Source organism: Schistocerca cancellata, chromosome 3, assembly GCF_023864275.1.
Source record: "Schistocerca cancellata isolate TAMUIC-IGC-003103 chromosome 3, iqSchCanc2.1, whole genome shotgun sequence".
Taxonomy (NCBI): Eukaryota; Metazoa; Arthropoda; class Insecta; order Orthoptera; family Acrididae; genus Schistocerca; species Schistocerca cancellata.
The window spans coordinates 61,667,121-61,690,301 of record NC_064628.1 but is presented as its reverse complement, the minus strand read 5'-3'; the positions used below and the strand labels follow the sequence as shown (position 1 = coordinate 61,690,301).

The 23,181-nt window shown below is 38.5% G+C and overlaps 1 protein-coding gene across 1 annotated transcript in view; it reads left to right on the top strand.

Annotated features, from left to right (window-relative positions):
* Positions 1–8,773: 8,773 nt before the first annotated feature.
* LOC126176086 (zinc finger protein 64-like) overlaps positions 8,774–23,181 on the top strand; it is a gene marked incomplete at its 5' end in the record, with an annotated part of 43,267 nt that continues 28,859 nt past the window's right edge. The window contains 5 exons of the mRNA XM_049923223.1: positions 8,774–8,966; positions 12,882–13,058; positions 14,102–14,210; positions 16,972–16,979; positions 17,815–17,988. Of these exons, the coding sequence (XP_049779180.1) occupies positions 8,774–8,966; positions 12,882–13,058; positions 14,102–14,210; positions 16,972–16,979; positions 17,815–17,988 (661 nt within the window). The remainder of the gene's footprint in view (positions 8,967–12,881; positions 13,059–14,101; positions 14,211–16,971; positions 16,980–17,814; positions 17,989–23,181) is intronic.

Here is a 23,181-nt window from a genome sequence, read left to right as displayed (position 1 = left end):
GGGGTCAAATACTGGGAGCAAAAGGCTATTTACGATTTGTACAGAAACCAGATGGCAGTTATAAGAGTTAAGGGGCATGAAAGGGAAGCAGTGGTTGGGAAGGGAGTGAGACAGGGTTGTAGCCTCTTCCTGATGTTATTCAATCTGTGTATTGAGCAAGCAGTAAAGAAACAAAAGAAAAATTCGGAGTTGGAATTAAAATCCATGGAGAAGAAATAAAAACTTTGAGGTTTACTGATGGCATTGTAATTCTGTCAGAGACAGCAAAGGACTTGGAAGAGCAATTGAATGGAATGGATAGTGTCTTGAAAGGAGGATATAAGATGAACATCAAGTAAAGCAAAACAACGATAATGGAATGTAGTTGAATTAAACTGGGTGAAGCTGAGGGAATTAGATTAGGAAATGAGACAATTAAAGTAGTAAACGAGTTTTCCTATTTGGGGAGCAAAATAACTGATGATGGTTGAAATAGAGAGGATATAAAATGTAGACTAGCAATGGTAAGGGAAGCATTTCTGAAGAAGAGAAATTTGTTAACATCAAGTATAGATTTAAGTCTCAGGAAGTCATTTCTGAAAGTATTTATATTGAGTGTAGCCATGTATGGAAGTGAAACATGGACGATAATTAGAAAAGAAGAGAATAAAAGCTTTCAAAATGTGGTGCTTCAGAAGAATGCTGAAGATTAGATGGGTAGATCACTTAACTAATGAGGAGGTATTGAATATAATTGTGGAGAGGAGAAATTTGAGGCACAACTTGACTAGGAGAAGGAATTGCTTGGTATTACATATGCTGAGGCATCAAGGGATCACCAATTTAGTATTGGAGGGCAGTGTGGAGGGTGAAAATCGTAGAGGGAGACCAAGAGACGAATACACTAAACAGATTCAGAAGGATGTAAGTTGCAGTAGGTACTAGGAGATGAAGAAGCTTGCACAGGATAGAGTAGCATTGTGAGCCCGCTGGCCGCAGTGGCTGTGCGGTTCTAGGCGCTGCAGTCCAGAACCGCGGGACTGCTACGGTCGCAGGTTCGAATCCTGCCTCAGGCATGGATGTGTGTGATGTCCTTGCAACCCTAGCATGCCTCCCTTCAGACCAAAAGTCTCAACTTATACTGCACACTACCGATTACAGCCAGTGATCCTTTCAGTCAAAATGCACACTGAACTTGAGCTCTAATGGGGATCAGAAAGATGCCACAAATAATGAGGCTAATGAGAAGGCTCACTACATTAATATGTGGTAGAAGTTGAGAATTTGGGTCTGACAGGAGGTGTACTATGTGTAGTCCATGCAGGTGTGGTGGCCACTATGCCCGAATAGCATAGTGATCAGCACATCTGCCTAGTAAGCAGGAGACCTGGGTTTGAATCCTGGTCTGGTACAAATTTTTAACTTGCCCCATGGATATAAGTCAATGCCCATCTCAGCCTAAAATAATGAGGTAAGACTTTTTTCAAAATTTGCATAAAAATGTTAAGAATGATTTCTGTACTATGCAAGTGCTTTTGTTGTTGTGGTCTTCAGTCCAAAGACTGGTTTGATGCAGCTCTCCATGCTTCTCTATCCTGTGCAAGCCTCTTCATCTCCCAGTACCTTACACTGATCAGCCAGAACATTATGACCACTACTTAACAGCTGGTACGTCCACGTTTGGCATGGATAACGGCAGTGATGCATCATGGCATGGAAACAGTGAGGACTTGGTAGGTTACTGGAAGGAGTGGGCATCACATCTGCACAAACAAGTCACCTAATGCCCATAAATTCTGGGGAGGGAGGCCGTAAGCTCTGATACCACGTTCAGTCACATCCCAGATGTGTTTGATTGGGTTCAGATCTGGCAAGTTAGGGGGCCAGCCTATCAATTGGAATTCACCACTGCGTGCGTCAAACCACTGTGTCACACTCCTGGCCTTGTGAATGGCGCATTGCCCTGTTGAAAAATGACAGTGCCATGAAGGGGTGTACATGGTCTGCAACCAGTGTATGATACTTTTTGGCTGTCATGGTGCCTTGCACAAGCTCCACTGGATCCATGGAAGCCCACATGAATGTTCCCCAGAACATAAAAGAGCTGCCACAAGCTTGTCTCCATCCTGCAGTAGTGATGTCAAGGAGCTGTACCCTGGAAGATGATAGATTCGCTCCATCCTGTCTGCATGATGAAGAAGCTATCAGGATTCATCAGACCTTGAAATGCTCCACCGCTGCACCAATATCCAGTGCCAATGGAATGCAATTGTTTCAGTTTTAAGCTAGAGTTCATGACCAATAAATTGTCATCAGAGTCCATATCTGCCCCTGGAAATCTCTTACAATTGAAAATCTGGTTCTGCAATCTCTGTCTCATCATTATATAACCAATCTGAAACCTTCCAGTGTCTCCAGGTCTCTTCTGCATATATAAACCTTTTTCATGATTCTTAAACCAAGTGTTAGTGATGATTAAATTATGCTCTGTGTAAAATTGTACCAGGTGGCTTTCTCTTTCATTCCATTTCCCCTGTCCATATTTACTTAAAATTTTTCCTTCTCTTCCTTCTTGTACTTCCAAATTTCAGCCCCCCATCAAAATTAAATTTTTGCTTCTCTAAACTATCTGAATAGTTTCCTTTAGCTCATCATACATTTCTTCAATCTCTTCATCATCTGCAGAGCTAGTTGACACATACTGTTGTACTACTGTGCTAGGTAGTGGGCTTCATGTCTATCTTGGCTACAATATTGTATTCACTATGCTGTTCATAGTAGCTTACCTGCTTTCTTATTTTCTTATTCATTATTAAACCTACTCCTGCATTATCCCTATTTGATTTTGTATTTATTACTCTGTATTAACCTGACCAGAATTTCTGTTCCTGCTGCCACCGAACTTCATTAATTCTCACTATATCTAACTTCAATCTATCCATTCCCTTTTTAAATTTTCTAACCAAACTTCCTGATCAAGTGATCCAACATTCCATGCTCTGTTCTGTAGAACACTAGTTTTGTTTATCCTGATGGTGATATCCTCCTCAGTAGTTCCTACCCAGAAATCTGAATGGGAGACTATTTTACCTTTGGAATACTTCACCCAAGAAGATGCCATCAGCATTTAACCATACAGTAGAGCTGCATGCTCTCAGGAAAAATTACAGCTGTAGTTTCCCTTGCTTTCAGCTGTTCACAGTATCAGCACAGTAAGGCTGTTTTGATAGATGTTACAAGGCTAGATCAGGCAATCACCCAGATTGTTGCCCCTGAAACTACTGAAAAGGATGCTACCCCTCTTCCAGAACCATATGTTTGTCTGGCCTCTCAGCACATATCCCTCTGATGTGGTTGCACCTACAGAGTGTACTGTATTGCTGAGGCATGTAAGTATTATAATTGTGCAAATAATTTGATGATCTTGGATTGTCCCATTATTTTGGTAGCTAAAATTCAGTTGTTTACTTTTTGGTCATATGTTTGAGAGAATTAGAAACAAGTGTCTCTATAAATTTCACAATGGATTTTTGTTTGAATTTTTTTGGGCGGGGTGGAGGGGGGAGGGGGTGTAGATGAAGTGTCAAAATGTTCACTTCTTCAGGGCCCAGCTATTCTGTGCAGAAAAAGTTACATTGGTGTTAAAATTGTGGAATTCTTTCTTTCATGTCGAAAAACTAAAATCAGTACCAAATTACTGGATAAACTGAAACTTCTCTGCTTTATCTTCAAGTACATATTGCTACTTAATAACAGAATACCAATTATTATTAAAATACATTATAATTCATGCTTTCTGAACAAAACTTGAAAATAAAAAATTGAAATACAAAAAGCTTAAATGATTTGTTTAAAAGTAAGAACTATAATAGAGTATAGAAACATTTGATGTACCTTGGAATGATGTACAGCATCAAAATCATGTAAAGCAAATGAGGTGCCAACTGAGAATTTAAAATTCAATGTTTAACTAAGAATCTTATGATTTTTGAAATTGCTGTATGATTATGAGTGTCATTCGAAGGCATGTTAAATATTCCTTTTATCTTTTTTGTTTCTTACTTTTACACAGATTGTTTCACAGAACATTTTACCCTCTTTCCTTAACCATGTGTATCTAATCCTCTACTTATGGAAGAAGCCCTACAACACAAATATATACTTTCATATGAGAATGTAACTGTAATGGGACAAATTTCAGTAGAATTTGAAGCAGAAGTCAAAGCCCAGAAGCCAGACGGCACACGCTGTTCATTGAACTGCATGATCAGCTTCTGTGTTGTCAGATCACCAGTGCCAAAACCAAGCCACAGACATCGGCAGCAGCCGGCCATCATCCATGTTTTATTAGCACCCCTCAGCAGCAGCAAGACTGGCCTTGGTCCAGCTCCTTAGAAGCCTCTATGGCTTTACTGACTTCTGTCTGTTATGCCAGAGACCAGTCATTGCCCTATTCCACAGTGGCCCACAAACACTGCACTTCTGCAAATTCAACACCAAGAACAAGCATGTAATTGCTGATCTGGTTAAGTACATCATGTTCAGCATGGCAGGGCCATGCACAATGCTTGCTGTGTCAGTGGGAGTCTTCACCATAAACTCTGCAGTCACCAGTCACGAACAAAGGACCTCTGCACGTCTGCCCAGCCCTGGAAGCCAACACTGCGCCAGCCACCCACATCTACTCTTCATTATTGGTCTGGACTTTGAATCCATGCAATGCATTTGCTGCACCACCCAGAATTCTGTGGCCTACCATAGAAGTAGAAGACACTGCTGGCTGGCCTTCTTCTACACTGCAACCTGCATATTTGCTGTCGGAACTGAAATATTTGGGAGACTAATGGAATAACAATAACCAACAAAAGATACAGCATGCTGATGGCAGAAGACTAGAAACAGTGATTCAACAGGGACAGCATGAGGTGTAAGTAGTAACCCAACCTTTTTATTTTCACTCTCGGGATTATGTACAGCCTTTGGTTTCTGTCTGTGTTAGATACCACTGTAGTGTTCAGTAAGGGACCGAGGTTCAAAACATTAATTTCAGTAATATGGACCAAGTGTAATTTACCTGGGCACTCTGCCTCAAGCACTAAGTCACATCCAATAGCGTGTTGGATTTACCATCAGAAAGGTCATTACACGAACCACTGTTGGAACTGTGCTTGGTTTAGATGTGGGGAACTGTGTGTGCTGAGAGGACTTAAGAATAGACTGAAGTAACTGTAAGTTTCACTTTTAGAAAGTAAAATGAGAACTGTAAGTAGTTAAAGTTTAGGTAACAGGTTAGAAAAACTTTTAGATTAGACTCAGATTGTGTGGGATATGCGTATAGTTGAAACATAGCAGCTCAATAATAAGGTAAGGATAACCAGTGGTATGTAAGCACTGACCAAGTATGGCATGGTTTGAGAGCAGGAACAGAATTGGATGGTTCAGATTTTCTGTCTGTACATTATGCATGACTGACCAAAAGCAGCAATATGCTGAGGCACCACATGGATGCGTGACTTGTGACTGTCAAAGATGTCATCAATTAAATCACTCCAGGTTTGCCAGGACACAATGCACATAATAGCAGCAAATCAAGCCAGTGAAAGTAATTGACAATGCTACCTTATACATACTAAAAAGGGGCTGAATTTCACACCAACACCGACAACATTACCAACAGGACAATACATCAGCGCGGTGGAACAGGCCGCTCTTGCACTTCCAAGTGATGCTGCAGAAGAAATACGATCAGAAACATGCTGTGTACTCACCAGGGTGGCTCCACTGAAGCCAAACATCTACAAGGAAGAGAGGAAAGCACTGAAGTGGCTCCGAGAAGATGCTGAGACTGTGGTCCTCTCAGCAGATAAAGGAAATTGCACAGTCCTACTACCATGTAATGTATACAAACAAAAATTGTACGACCTATTAGAAGACAAAACCTACTGGAGAATCAAAGACGATCCTACCAATAGAGTGAAAAGGAAGACTATTGAGCTTCTCCAGCATACCTTTGAAGATAAGAAGACGATGAAGAAACTTCGTCCACAAGCATCTGCAGCCCCTAGACTTTACGGACTACCTAAAGTCCATAAGAATGGATTGCCTCTCCGCCCAATTTTAGCAACATTGGAGCACCAACATATGAATTAGCAAAACATCTGATGTCAATGCTGAGTCCCCTTGTGGGCAAATGTCAGCACCACATCAGAAACTCCGCGCATTTTGTCCAGCAGCTCCAGAACTTCCGATTGGGCCAAGAAGACATCATGGTGAGCTTGGATGTGGTATCACTGTTTACTAGGGTACCTCTAAGAGACTCCCTAAGCCTCAAAGGAGAAAAATTCGGACCAACAGTAACAAAAGTTTTCGAATTCGTACTTATGTCACATACTTTCTGTTCGATCGGAACTACTACGAACAAACTAATGGGTTAGCGATGAGCTGTCCGCTATCAACAGTAGTGACCAATATGTTTATGGAGGCTTTTGAAGAAGAAGACAAGCCTTCTTGTAGACGATACATTCATAATCTGGCCGCATGGACGACAACGCCTCCAAGACTTTCTGCAGCATCTGAACTTGTTGCACCAAAATATCAAGTTCATGATGGAGGTAGAAGAAAACAACCAGCTTCCATTTCTGGATGTGCTCGTCAAGCGAAGACCAGATGGCACACTAGGACACAGCATCTACAGTAAGCTGACACATACAGATTTGTACGTGTATGCCTCCAGCTGTCATGCCCCTTCACAGCGAGAGGATGTTCTAAGCACACTGGTGCACAGAGTACGCAAAATCTCGGACTGCGACAGCCTAGCAGCTGAATTGCAACACTTGCAGGCTGTGTTCTGCATGAACAGTTACAAAAACCGGCAGATGAAATGGGCCTTAAGACCGAAGAAGCTGAGACCACAGCCTTCTGAGGACAAAGACAAACCGGTTGCGACAGCGATCATAGCATATGTCAGGAACATATCAGCAAAGATTGGCAGAATACTCAAACATTGACTAGACATCTCACCTTCTTGCTACAACTGCATATTAGTAAAACTGATAATCACATTAAAAATTCTGTGCACTTTATTGAAAAGTTGAAGGACATTACTGTCAGCCCGTGTGATATCCTTGTAAGTTTTGATGTGGTATCCCTGTTTACCATAGTTCCTGTTGACAAAGCTCTTTCATACATAGCTGATATGCTTCCCACTGATATAGTAGCTCTGTTTCCACATTGTCTGTCCACGACTGGTTTTCAGTATGATAATGAGTTTTACGAGCTAACGGAAGGAGTTACCATGGGCAGCCCTCTGAGTCCAGCTGTTGCTAATCTATTCATGGAATTTTTTGAGCAGCAGGCACTCCAGTCTGCCAGTAAAAGACCTTTTAAGTGGTATCGGTATGTGGATGACACTTTTGTGGCATGGAATCATGGTGAAGAGGAATAGTATGGTTTCTTGGTGCACCTAAATATATTCATCCAAAGATACAATTTACTATGGAGAAAGAGAGCAATGGACAACTAAATATTCTGGATGTATCAGTAATCAAATGGGCAGATAGGAATTTAAGGCATAAAGTGCATAGAAAAGATACAAACACTGACCGTTACATTCAAAAGGATTTGAACCATCATCCCAAGCAGAAGAGAGGTGTCATTAAAACGTTGGTGGACAGAGCTAATAAGTCCTGTGAGCCAGTTTATTTGCAAGATGAACTAAATCATTTGCGAATTGCTTTTAACAAAAATGGATATACTGACAATGAGATAGATTGAGCACTTAATCCCAGAAGAAAAGTGTCTGACCACATTCAGTAATAACAACCGTCAGCTGGAAAAGCTTTTCTTCCATTCATCCGCAATATTACAAACATTATTGGGAAAGTTCTGGCCAAGTTTCAAGTTGACACAATCTTTAGACACACTAAGAAGGTTAGTGAGTATTTAAGATCAGCGAAAGACACACGATGCCCCTTAGCAACTCCTGGTGTATAAAATTCTGTGTAGCTGTGGGAAAGTTTATATTGGAACAACGAAAAGAAGTGTCAGTACCCTCTTAACTGAACCAAAATGAACTGTCGACTAGGACATACCAACAAATCAGCTGTAGTGGAACATGTTTTTAAAGACGGTGATCATGAAACAAAATTTAGTGATACAGGCATGCTAGCCAGGACATCACATTATTATGCAAGTATGTATAGGGAAGCTATATAGATTCAGAAACACCACAATAATTTTAATACCAAACAGAAAGGTTTAAAGTTAGGCAAGATATGATGGTTGACTTTGCACCAATGATGTGACAATCGATTACCTTCAATTGAGAATAATGACAATAGTCAGAGATAGACTTACAGTCAGCCCCACATGATGTATGGTGGCGCCATCTACATGATCTATATAAATGGGACCTCCACCGCCTGGAAGCCAATTGTTGACTCACATCAGAAGATGTTGCCCGCAGTTGGCAATGAAATGTCAGGAATTTTTGTTTGTGTTCTATTTAAATGTACTTCCCTTTAAAATGTGAGACTGTCACATTTGCTGCCCTCTTAATATTTACTAATTTTAATTTGCTACATATATTACTGGTAGGTTACTCAATACAATGATTTTAGACCCTTTTTTAGATTCTGTTTTTAGTGCATTTAGTACTAAGATTTATTAATATTTATTTCTATTTCTCATCATATATATCTTCTTTTTAGTGAAATAATGTTGCATGAATTCTGTCTGTGAGTTTGTTCATAAACTGTTACCAATGTTTGACTGATTTTATTGCAGAAATGAATAAACAACAAAAAACAGCAATTTTGTATTAAGTTACCAGTGTCCAGATTGCCTGAAAGTGTACAAGAAGCTGTGTAATTTGAAGCAACACCTGAGAAATGAGTATAGCCAACCTCCTCAATTCCAGTGTCCATACTGCCCTCAAAGAACCACACAGCAAAGCAGCTTAAGACAACATATCATTCAGAGACATGACGGCAACATTCCATATTTTTAAATAATTGCAGGATAATGGGAAATTGTTGTTGCTGATACAAGTGCTGTAATATAACTATGGAGTCAGCCATTTATTAGTAACTTTACCTTAAGAACTTGAGCTTCCATATTGTGAACTGCTGCAAATATACAGATATGAATTTGAGATCATCCAAGTGACTTAATTTCTTACACAGAGTGAAACCAAGAGCTCTCTCTCTCTCTCTCTCTCTCTCTCTCTCTCTCTGTGTGTGTGTGTGTGTGTGTGTGTGTGTGTGTGTGTGTGTTCACTCCTAATGTATAAGAGCAACAAGTAAATGAAACAAAACAATAGAGTTCAGTTCAGTTCTACATGAAAATGTAAACAGTATGACACATTAATAACAGATGGTATCAGCCATACTTTATTTCAGACAGTTGTTCCTTGCTAGTAGAGACATAAATATAGCTTAACTAATGTAAATAGATAATGATAAAATGGAGAGAATAAATTGCTAGTTGCCACATAGAGAATGTGCTGAGTCACAGAGAGGCACGGTGAAAAATACTGCTAAGATAATTAAGTTTTCAGACAAAGTTCTTCTTCCAAAAGTGATGGGGCACCTGAAGATTGTGGCCATGTGTGTGTGAGTTGCACTTGAGTAAATGGGTGTGTGTTTTCTATTTTGGGAGAAGAACTTTGTCCGAAAGCGTAATTATTTTAGCTCTCTTTATCATTGTGCCTGGCTGCAACTCAGGGCCTCCTCTATGTGGTGATTAGCAACCTATCCTTTCCCTATTGTTGTTATTGTCTACTGGACATTTCATTCTTTTGCATAGATAATGGATATAATAAAGGTAGGAACTCACTGTAAAATTGAGGCATGTTGTAAAGGTAACAACTCACTGTAAAGTTGAGGCACTGAGCTGTCAATAAGCACATAAACAAGACTGTAAAGTTTTCTAAGCTTTTGGACAACATCCTTCTTCAGAGCTAAGTAATGCAGAACACAAACATGGCTGCACTGTCCCAGTCAGCTGCATTATACAGGCACTCCAACATAACTATGTGAGGGGTTGTATCGAATTGATTGGAAGAGAGGAAAAATGAGTTGGGCGATGGCTTGGTGGTGGGAATGGTGGCTGACAGCTGAAGGGGGCAAGGAGGCTGGGGGCAGAGGGAGAAAATGCCATGGGATGTGGATTTAAGCACTGGTGGATTCACCCAGGTACAGGCAGAGAGAGTTGTATGTCACACAATAAAGTGGAGGAGTGAACTGGGAGTGGAAGATTGCACTGAGGAGGAGGAAGGAAATAGCTCTTTCCCATTAAAAAGGTGCAGGCACATATGCAGTAAGTAACCAATTTTGATAATTAATGGCATTATAATATCATGTAGAAGGAAATGGGAAGTATATCATAACATGAAAGACAGTCGGAGCCTGATAACAGAAGTAAAGTGCTGAGGAATGTCATCTGATAGGCTATAACATTGCATTACGCCAAGAGACTAGGAATCTCACAGAACAATAATGAAACTATTTGGTCAGTTGTGAATGAGGTGTCAGGGTAGAATGTGAATGCACAACAATTTACATCCATCCTGTGTAAGAATTAAACTGTTAGTGACACACTGTAGTTGTGTAAAATCACTTGTTGTCAATAGTCAGCATATTTAATCAAAATTTTAATGATACAGGTAAATATGTAGAACTCTTGAAACTTGCTGTTCCGAACAACTACATCATACAGCTACAGGAAACAAGGAAAACAAAATTGAATCAATTATTACACCATTAAAGAATGAAGACTCCCATAGGTATGATGAAGATCAGTGCACCAAACAATAGCTCCATACTCAGTCACCTGTGCAATGTGTGTTTCAGGTGTTATAAGTTTCTTGATAGACAGAAACACTGATTTGTGACACCACTTTGTAAAATGAATCAAGAGGTAACATATACAAACACTGGCCAATTTCTTTGGTGCCAGTGCCTTCAAAACTTTTTGAGAAAGCAATGAGTAGGAGAGTAGAGGCTCATTGCAGAACACAATTTGCTGTTGATTCTCAGTTTGGCTTCAGGAATGTAGTATCTACAGAAAATGCTAGTTCTTCTCTTGTTTGTGAGACACTAACAGGTCTAAATGATAAATTAAGATGGTAAGCATTTCTTTAATTTAACAAAAACAATTTGATTGTATACCATACAATACTTTTGCCTAAGTTGAAACATTGGTTCCACTTCACATCTGGGAAGTAGGAAGCAAAAGGTTATCCTCCAGTGTCAACAAAGAGAAAAGAGAAACAAACAGAGAAGAGACTGGGCTCATGTAAAGTGAAGAGTGTCACAGATTTCTGTTTTGGGTCCATTTTTTCCCTCTTCTTAGAGTGTGTCAATGGTCTGCCACTTAACATGACGAATGACGCAGAAATTGTTCTCTTTGCAGATGACACAAGTATTATTGTGAAAGAAATTGAACATAATATACATCATGTAGCTAATAGGGTAGTTAGTAACATTATGACATGGCTTTCAGAGAACAGATTAATTCTTGATTGTATAAAAATGCAGTGCATATACTTTTTGGCATAAAACTCTGTAAAAGGAAAATTCCATTGTCTGGTGGTGGTTGAACAGTCAGTGAATTCAACCATTATAAATTCTTAGTACTTAGGGTGGATGGAAGACATTATTGGAATCACCACTGTCAAATACTTGTGCAGAAAATGAATGCTACTATCTTCAGTATGACAAATATCTCTCCTGTCTCTGACACTGAAACAAAAAAATCTTGTTTATTTTGTTTACTTTCACTCTATTATCTCCAGTGTTGTCACTGAGTGAGGTGGTGCAGTGACAAGCCATCAGAAGGATGATGGTTCAAATTTGCGTGCAGCCATCCTGATTTAGGTTTTCTGTGAGTTCCCTAAATCACTCCAGGCATATCCCAGGATGATTCTTTCCCCATCCTTGAAACAATCTGAGCTTGTGCTCTATCTCTAATACCCTCATTGTCAATGGGACATTAATCCCTAATATTCCTTCCTTTCCTGTCTTGTCATATTTTGGAGCAACTCATCAATAATATTCTTAGCCCAGAAATGGACTGTCCAACTGATCTATGTTTGCAGTTCATGAACTTTGTGTTGGCCACTGTCACAGGTGTCTAACTTTGCCATCCTTGTACATATAAGGGGCATTCACCTGAAAATGAGACAGAGGGAAAAACCTAAGTAAACTGTTTATTATGTCAAGAGTAGTTGCCATAATTGTTAATGCATTTATCCCACCATGAGACAAGACAGTTGAAACCTTCATGGAAAAATGTTTGCAGTTGCCTGTGGAACCACGATTGTACCTAGGCATGCACACCTTCATCTGCAGCAAATCTACAGGCACAAATGTCTTTCTCCAGGGATCCAAAAAGTGGAAATTGCTTGGGGAGAGATCAGGACTGTATGGAGGATGTGTAATGGCTTCCCAGCAAAACTTCTGCAGTGTAGTTGAAACAACTTTGGCAACATGTGGGTAAATAAGCCCAGAAGAAAGACATTTGTGGCCATCAATTTATGTTCTTCGGACGAAGAGATGCACACCCAGCTACAGTCATAGTTTTTCAGGCTTTCACAAACATTTTTCCACAATAGCATTGACTGTTTTGCCTCACAGTGGGATAAATGTGTCAACAAGTATGTTGACTACTTTTGAAACAGTGAGCAGTTTACTTAGGTTTCTTTCCATCTGTCTCATTTTCATTTACTGACCCTTATATATTCCATCACGGGATTTGTTGTTAATAATATTAACTCATTCAGAAGAAACTGCAAGATTCATTCAGCGACTATTAGGTGGAAAAATTATGTGCCCTTAGATAAGACTTCATTAGGGATTGTACAGAAAACTGTGTATTATTCAGCACACTTCAGTTTTCAATAGGGTTTCAGCAGAACTTTGTTCATGATACACATTCCATGAGCTCATCTTTAACTTGTAAAGTTATGGTTGGGTTTTCTGCTTATGTGGAAACCAATACTCTTTTTTTTACCCTTACGGTTGGTTCATTTGTTGTTTTATATCCACATGCATATGTGCCTGGGTGTTTATTTGGTTTTTGTATATAGTACACTTGGTAACTCATCACTCATCACTGACTGGTATGTTAGTGTCATCAGTAAACGATACTGTTTCACTATTTTTGGCATGTTGGTGAAAATTTATGGTATATATCAAGAAAAGTATTAGCACATTCCTTGGGGGATTCCAATATTTATGTATTCTGGTGGAGAAAATTGTTTTAAGGTATGACTGGAGTTAGTTTGAGTGATCTCCATCCATTGTGCTCTGTTTTTCAGGTATGAATGAAATTGCTTATTTGCTACCCCCTTTATTCCTAGTGCCTCCAGTTTACTTAGCAGAATTGTGAGCATCAGAAGCTTTGGTAAAGACGAGGAAGATACGTGTTATATGATCTCATTTCTCTACTGTTTCCAGAACAACATTTATAAATTGAGAGATAACTGATGCTGTGTTTTTACCAGATCTGAAACCAAACTGATACTTACACAGAATATTGAACTTCGTTATGTGCCCCATGAGTCTATTTTTATTTGATTTCTATTAATGTTGAAAATGATAAGAGTAAAGAGATGGGTCTATAGTTTTCTATGGTTTCTGGGTCATCTTTCTTATGTAGAGACAGGATTTTTGCATTCTTTAGTGTCAGTGGGAAGTGACCTGCAACAATGAAGGATTCATTTATGACACGCACTAAGGAATCCACAAAGTCCTTCAGCAAGCACACAGGTACTTCATCTATATCTGCTAAGGTTTTAATTTATAGGTTGCGCACGACACTGCTGAGTTCTTCCACAGGGTTGCAGCATCACTGCGTTTAGTATACTGTACAGTGTTTGTATAGGCTGGGCTTTATAAAACTATTGTTGCAGTAGGTGTCTATATTGCTGATGCACTGATGTGTAAAGTTTGCTAGATTTTCGAGATCATGTACTATGGTACCATGAGGCTGAAATTGCGTATACACTAGCCTCCCTTATTTTCCAGGTTGCTTTGGTTTTATTTCCTGCCTTTTAATCATTTTGGAACTTTTTTCTGTTAGTAACACTTTTCTGTATATCTTTTTGTATGTGTGGTGACAGTTTCTAAATGCAGGATAATTTTGTTTGTTTTTTATGCTGTTGAGGTATTTAAGGTTTATGGAGGACTTCCTTATCCAATTGGTCATCCAGTCATAATTTGTTTTGTTCTGTAATAACTCTTTGTGCTTTTGGAAACACCTCTTCAAATTTGAATGTAAGATTCCAATTTTGTTGGTTTGATGTAGTTTTTGAGTAGTGGTGATTGTGGACATGGTTGTAGTTTTGAGTTTCATGATTTGGTATCGGTAATTTCTGTTGACCTGTATAGGTCAAGGGAAGTGTTCGATTCCAGTGGATATTGTTTTTAGTTGATTTTGGGAATGATGTTGTCATTTTATTTTATCATTTTTGTCATTTGGTTTAGAGGTGTCTGTTTATTTTTAGTTTTCCCCACCCATAAACCCCCAGTTTCCCTAGCTTGTCCCATTAGTTTCATTATATTTTTGGAGGAATATGAATGTGATGGTTTTTCGATCTATTTTTGTGTTTGTTGTCACGTTTATGTAATGATGTCATAGTCACAATATGAGAGTTGTTGTGAATGGTTGTTTCCTCCATATTGGTGACGTCATTGGTCAAAGCAGATGGGTGGAATTGGACATTTCCGTTAACCTCAGACTTCAACCTAGACATGTGTCTTTCAAATGTAATCTCCTTACCGTCTGAGCTACCTAGGCAAATCTTATGGCGTTTTTCACAGCTACTATACTGTAACCCCATCCCATATATGATAAACTCTTGCTACAACTGTAAGAAGGATAATACCATCAAGTACTTCCAAAACCATGGCTACATTGTCCTTTAGTAATAGACACTGTAAATACATTAGGTAGTTGGACTTTATAGTCAATTTGTAATTAGTTCTGAAGAAGGGCATGATTCAAAAAATTCTCAATATTTTCATCTTTGTTAAAATGTGTATGAAACACTTACTACCTCACATACAAGGTGAGTGGTTACCATTACCCTTTCCATTGTTTGTATTCCACTCAGGATTCTCCAGTACCATGTTAACTCATGATTACCAAGATTGTGTATTCAGAAACAATTGCAGTTTTTCAACCAGCCTTTAAAGTCATTGTAACTTCATTTATGTAGCCTAAGAATAAGAGTGAGCCCTGTACCAGTTACTCTGGGACCCCATATTCTTCCCAGTTCAGGTTAGTTTCATGCCTGTAACATAGTCTGTCAGTGAGATCCCTTGTTTCTTCTGTTGATGGTAAGATTTCATCCATACTAGGTCCATGAATATGAGACACTGTACAGTTAGCGATGTAGAATTTTATCATTCACACAACCAAAGGCTTTGGCAAGGTCACAAAGTATACCAACAGGATAATTTTTCTTTTTTAGCTGGAATTTTCTTTAGGCAGTCTTGTAGCCTATTGTTCTCACCAAGAACAATGCTTTACAAAATCCAAAGTGAGAGATAATTAACAAGTTCTGTTCAATCAAACAAGTCAGTATTTTATCACAGGCCAGTTTTGGAAAGATTGGAAGATGAAATAGGTTTGTAATTAACAGTGGTTTGTGTATCTCTCTGGTTTTATATACAAGTGCTACTACAGCATAATTAAGTGTGTCAGAAAAAATGCCCCAAGTCATTGACTGATTTCAAAGAATGCTAAAGGATAATCCTATCAATTCAGCATAACTTTCAATGTTCTGCTAGAAACACTACTATAACCAGTGGAATTATTACTTGTTAATGATCTGGGAACTCAAGTTTAATATTGATGACTATTTTTGATGGGATTTTTTTGTTTGATTTTATTCTAAAATATTTTACCTTATTGTTAGAATGTTTTATTTTTTGGCACTTAGTGCATGTATATCACTTTTTAATAGCAGTTTGATTGATTTTACAATACTAGCGGTAATGTAGTTTAAACTTGGGGCTGCAGCTTGTCCTCGAAATTAGGTGAAGCTCTTTCTTTCCTAGCACAATGTATTTTACTCCCAGGAGCTACCCATCCATAATCCTTGATGCTGTTTGTTTTACTTTTGTATGTTTTAGATGAAAACATGACTCAAAGTACTGTAAGAATACATTTAAGAAAGAGTGAAATTTTTCATTTACACTGTCTGCTTTATAAATTTCTTCCAAGTATACTTCCTATAATTTATCTCTAAATGCTGTGACAAAACCATCATTTATGATTCTTCAATACAATACTTTTGTTCTATAATCTGTACCTAGCTGGTCAGAATATTCCATCATCAACATTTGACCATCGTGTTCAGATAAACCATTGACTGTTGGCTTTACACTTGAATCGTTGCAGGTTGTTGGGTCTAAACACAAACTGTCAGTGACTGTCAGTCCTGTCCTTCAACTGTTATAGAGAATTTTACTATGGCAAATAATCTGAAATTGGACATCAACATCTTTTGGTGCTCTTGATCGATACTGTCTGACAGAAAACAATGATTCTTTGGTTGGGTGTGCATGACCTTATTAAAACTGTCACTGGCTGTTTTATGAAACTTAAGACAGAATTACTAACTTGTGTGTTTCTTGTTCCAGTATTGTGGCACAGCAGTCAAAGAGCTGTTCATTAATCTCATTTGCTCCTCATTCCACATAAAATGCTATTCCTTCTTTTGCACTGAATCTCTTGTGTTCTTCAGTTAGCATAAGAGTGTATCTAGAATTGTTGAGGTTTGTTTTCATTTTTCAATCACTGGGTTCTTAATCTGTTACTATGCCATGTGTGCCAGTAGTCACCAGTTCCTTGAAGCTGCCATAGAATCCATAATACTGTTGCAGTAATAATTGTTGAAATGTAATTATAGCAGACTTTTATTTAAGAGTGATATGATATGAGTATTTGAGGATGAGAGCAGTATTTTTCACTTTGCTTTTCCAGTACTCAAAGTACTGTAAGAATACATTTAAGAAAGAGTGAAATTTTTCATTTACACTGTCTGCTTTATAAATTTCTTCCAAGTATACTTCCTATAATTTATCTCTAAATGCTGTGACAAAACCATCATTTATGATTCTTCAATACAATACTTTTGTTCTATAATCTGTACCTAGCTGGTCAGAATATTCCATCATCAACATTTGACCATCGTGTTCAGATAAACCATTGACTGTTGGCTTTACACTTGAATCGTTGCAGGTTGTTGGGTCTAAACACAAACTGTCAGTGACTGTCAGTCCTGTCCTTCAACTGTTATAGAGAATTTTACTATGGCAAATAATCTGAAATTGGACATCAACATCTTTTGGTGCTCTTGATCGATACTGTCTGACAGAAAACAATGATTCTTTGGTTGGGTGTGCATGACCTTATTAAAACTGTCACTGGCTGTTTTATGAAACTTAAGACAGAATTACTAACTTGTGTGTTTCTTGTTCCAGTATTGTGGCACAGCAGTCAAAGAGCTGTTCATTAATCTCATTTGCTCCTCATTCCACATAAAATGCTATTCCTTCTTTTGCACTGAATCTCTTGTGTTCTTCAGTTAGCATAAGAGTGTATCTAGAATTGTTGAGGTTTGTTTTCATTTTTCAATCACTGGGTTCTTAATCTGTTACTATGCCATGTGTGCCAGTAGTCACCAGTTCCTTGAAGCTGCCATAGAATCCATAATACTGTTGCAGTAATAATTGTTGAAATGTAATTATAGCAGACTTTTATTTAAGAGTGATATGATATGAGTATTTGAGGATGAGAGCAGTATTTTTCACTTTGCTTTTCCAGATAACTCATCTGAGTGGACATCATTTGCTGACAGTTATCCTCTGGAAGACACTGAGCAATTTATTCAACACAGTGCAGAAAAGCCACTTAACCAAGATGAGTTCCAGTGTCCAGCTTGTGACAAAATTTACAAATATAAATCAAATATGATTCGTCATTTTCGCCATGAATGTGGTAAGGAACCACAGTTCCAGTGTCCCTATTGCCCATATCGTTTGACACAGAGAAGCAGTCTTTATGTTCATATTAGAAGAAAGCACACCACACATAACTGACAAATCACAGTTTTAAATATCATTCCATAATTTCAGATGTTTCACAATCAGTGAACTGTCATATTCACTGTGATGAATCTTTGTAAACCAAAGTAGAGCAGTTGCCGTGACCTTGAATCAGGCAGCAAAACGGAAGGTGCCAGTTATGTAAAGTGTCAGACCCAAAGATCCATTTGCATTCTCATAATTTATTTGAACTCTAACAATTACATAACAGTATGCAATTTCACTGTTGTGTTTCTATTCAGTCATTCATCCATTCACTGATTAAGTTCCATATGTACATTAAAAACAGAAGCAGCTGTTAGAGACTATATTAATAATTATCTGTTGTTAAACTACTGTAAACTATTTGCGCTTCCTCATGCTAAACTTAAAAAATTAAAAGTAACAGCATATTTGCCACTTTAAAAGTGCTGACTCTTTCTCTGTTGAATTAAATATATGGCATGTTCTTCCTACTAGTATCTTATTTTTGCCATGATCATATTGCTTTTAATCATAACAACAAGTATTTTCATTTGTAACAGAGAGGACCTGTATACCATGAACAGTGGGACTCCTCATGAATCTGAAAGGGCACTTCAACCCTTAAAACTAGCTTATCAGACACTCAACATATGTAGTAAGAATATTACATTATTTATTATATGAAGCACTACAATCTCCCAAGATATCTTGTTTTTTTTCTTATTAATATGTTGTGAAATATGTAAATATCATTGATATGAGGATGACATCCTCATAACAGCTATTGACTGCCAAAGATGCACTTCATAGTAAGTTGTCACATGGGAAGTACAAAAATGATGAAGTCATGATTGTAAATAAATAAATTCAGTAACATTCCAGGTGTAGTATGTTGTACTTTCTGAAATACTGTAGAACTGTGGATGACAGTTAACAAAAATTAATAGATTTATTAAATTTTTCATAAATTGTGTCCTGTAGGCCCTTTCCTGAAGACATATTCAGGGTCGTAGGACAAAGTTTATTGCACATTAACATAGACTATCACTACCACTAAGAGTATATAAAAGCAAAGGTTAGCCATTGAATACAACTTATATCTGAACTATAAATAAAGCTCATACACAATTATCGGAAATTGGTTACTTTAAAATAATCTGCTCCTTTTTGTTTGTTTGTGCGGCATGTAAATTAAAAGTATGATGCATTTACTACAAGAATTAAATGTCATTTTAATGAAAGCATTCTTCTAAAGAAGCACACAAGAAAAGCTGTAGGACCAAATACAGTGGACTACCATTGAAATGTTAGAATAATGAATGGGCATAGCTGAGAACTATAAAATATCACAAAAGCTGTATGGTACAGTACAATAATAAGAGATGCAAATGCAAAATTAAATTAACAGCACTATAATGAACACAGAAAACAAGATAAAGGAAGATTCAAATGTAATTAATTCTGAAAGAAAGGAAAAAGATATATCAAACAGGGAAACATAGATCAGGTCAATGAAAATAAACAATGCAGTGGTTATGGATGGAAGAGAAATAGCAAACATACTCAGTAATAGTTATATAAACACAGTAGAGCACTTAACATTGGAAAGAAATAGTTCAAAGAAGAGGGTTACTAAGATATCAAGAAAATTATGTTTCTGAACCAGTCACAGAAGATGAACTGAGAAAATTTGTACAGAAATTAAAGTCCAAGAATCAGCTTGTGACACTGAAATATGAATTCATACAACAAAACTAGTATGTGACCAAGTAATTACACCATATATTCTTCTTTATAATCAATGGTGTTAGAAAGTCTAATCAAACTGGTTGCTCTTTAGGAAATAACTGATAATCAATGTTTTCTGTCTTTGATGTGTCCTATATTCCACAAACTATTACAAACAATGAGAAACCCAGGATGGGATGTAACAATATATGAAAAGGATAATTGCTTCTCACCATACAGCAGAGATACTGAGTTGCGGAAAGGCACAGCAAAAAGACTGTCAGAAAGCTAGCTTTCAGCCCATAAGGCCTTTGTCAAAAGTAGACAACATACACACATGAGCAAACTCATGCACATGCAACTAATGCACAAATGACCGCAGTTTCTGGCAGCTATAGCGAGAATGCAAACAGCAGGGCATTGTGGGAGTGGCAACTGGGTGAGGGTAAGGAGGAGGCTGTGGTGGCAAGGGGGAGGGATATCAGAGTAGGAGCTGGGGACGGTAAAGTGCTGCCAGGAGTGTGCAGTCACAAAGTGGAGAGTGGGACTGCAAGGTACAGTTGGGGGTTAGATAAAGGGAGGGGGAGAGAAGGGGGAAAGCTGAAAAGTAGAGAAGTAAAAAGACCAAGTGTGTTGGTGGAATAGAGGGCTGTGTAGTGCTGGAATAAGAACAGGGCAGGGGCTGGATGTAGGTTAAGGCCAGGAGGATTACAGGAACATAGGATATATTGCAGGGAGAGTTCCCACCTACAGAATTCAGAAATGCTGGTGTTGGTGAGAAGGATCCAGATGGCACAGGCTGTAAAGCAGTCATTGAAATGAAGGACATTGTGTTGGGTGGCATGCTCAGCAGCAGGGTGGTACAGTTGTTCCCTGGCCACAATTTGTCAGTAGCCATTCATGCAGACAGTCAGCTTATTGTCTCTCAAGCCCATGTAAAATGCAGCACAGTGGTTGCAGCTTAGCTTGTAGATCACATAACTGGATCCACAGGTAGCCCTGCTTTTGAGGGGATAGGTGACATTTGTGATAGGAATGGAGTGGGTGTTGGTGGGAGAATGTATGATACAGGACTTGCATCTAGTTGTATTACAGGGATATGAGCCATGAGGCAAGGGGCTGGGAGCAGAGATTGTGTAGGGATGGACAAGGATATTGTGTAGGTTCGGTGAGCAGCAGAATACCACTGTGGGAGGAGTGGGAAGGATAATGGGTAGGACATTTCTTGTTTCAATGCACAATGAGAGGTAGTGTTAGTCATTGTCCTTACACATCCAGCCCCTTCCCTGTTCCCACTTCGGCACTACAGAGCCTTCCAGAGCCCTCTATTCCACCAACACACCCAGTTTTTTTTACTTCTCTCCTTTCCTATTATCCCCCCTCCCCCGCCTCCCAACTGCACCTAGGTGCCCCACTCTCCACCTTGTTCCTGCATTCTCCCAGCAGCATTTTACCATCCGTGTCCCCTCTCCCACTGTCCCTCCTCCTCCCCACCCCAGCCTCCTCCTTACTGCCATCCAGTTGCCTCTCCCGTAATGCCCTGCTGTTTGCAGTCTGGCTCTAGCTGCCAGAGACTGTCATAGTATGTGTGTTAGTTGTGAAACTTCCTGGCAGATTAAAATTGTGTGCCCGACCGAGACTTGAACTCGGGGCCTTTGCCTTTCGCAGGCAAGTGCTTGGTAGAGCACTTGCCCGCGAAAGGCAAAGGTCCCGAGTTCGAGTCTCGGTCGGGCACACAGTTTTAATCTTCCAGGAAGTTTCATATCAGCGCACACTCTGCTGCAGAGTGAAAATCTCATTCTGGAAACATCCCCCAGGCTGTGGCTAAGCCATGTCTCCGCTATATCCTTTCTTTCAGGAGTGCTAGTTCTGCAAGGTTCGCAGGAGAGCTTCTGTAAAGTTTGGAAGGTAGGAGACGAGATACTGGCAGAAGTAAAGCTGTGAGTACTGGGTGTGAGTCGTGCTTCGGTAGCTCAGATGGTAGAGCACTTGCCCGCGAAAGGCAAAGGTCCCGAGTTCGAGTCTCGGTCGGGCACACAGTTTTAATCTGCCAGGAAGTTTCATATCAGTGCACACTCTGCTGCAGAGTGAAAATCTCATTCTGTGTTAGTTGTGTTTGAATGAGTTTGTATGTGTCTGTATGTTGTCTCCTTTTGACAAAGGCCTTGTTGGCCAAAAGCTTACTTTCCAACAGTGCTTTTATTGTGCCTTTCTTCAATTTAATTTATCCATTTATTCTTTTCCCATGGACTCAAGCTGATAATTTTCAGCTGAGTATGGGGTGCAGCATACAGTTTTATAGGAAGACACACTAAGACAGATGTTACATATGTGCTCTAGCTGCATTTACTGTTACATTAAATCAAACTTAAGTACAATGTATATATAATAAATGCATGGTAACAAAAACAGGATTATAATTAACTTGCCCATAAAAGCTCATTAAATATTTTCTGTAATAATACATACTGTTGAACTCCTGTCGACTTTTTGTACTCACTGAAGCTAAATTTGAAAAAGTAAAATAAGTAAGAAAGCTGTTTCTATAAAACAGTCTGCTGTTCCCTTAATTAAATAGCTGCAATTTCTTTCTTTCTGCTGGCTTAATATTTTCAAGGACATGCTTATCTTTATCAAATAACTACAGTTACCTATATGATGTAACAATAGATGCCTGTTTAAAATGAACATTGCAGTTTGTTGTGCAAGTAAAAGGAATATTCAGTCCTTGAATCTAGATAGATAATTTAAGGGATTGCCAAATAAGAAATGTTTTTAAATTTCTTGCCAGTTCATTTGGTTTTGTAATTTCTTTCTTTGTATCTGATGAGAGTTTATTGAAGCTGAACACAAGAATGCTGGACACCACTCCAGCCCCCAGTTAAGGAGATAAAATATACATGAAAAATTGCTTTTGTGTCTACATTGTAGCTGGTCAGATCATGGTTCATCTGAAACTGATGTTTATTATTACAAATAAATACCATCAAGCAACAAAAGTCCTAGGAAATTAGTGTAAGAATTCTGAGAGTTTAATAAAGGCTTGTTCACGATGTTAGTTACTTTACAAATTCTCCTTCTGTCTATTATGCTGAATATGTACTTTATTTAATGTACTTTTAGATGATAATTCTATAAGAAAAAGGAAAGTGATAGCATGCAAAAGAAGATGGCATATTTTTCTTTGTGTCAGCACTGTGAGATATGTTTCAAAATGCAATATACTTGCTGCTGAACATCTTTTTAGTTTATCAGTGTGTTGACTCCACTTTTTGCTGTGAACCAAATGAAGTCCTGTTGTCCTGCCACCTGTGTCAGGTATGTTCAGGTTTGGGCTTTTTATTATTACAATATTCTATTGTCGTCATCACAGACTATAGTTTTTCAACAACAC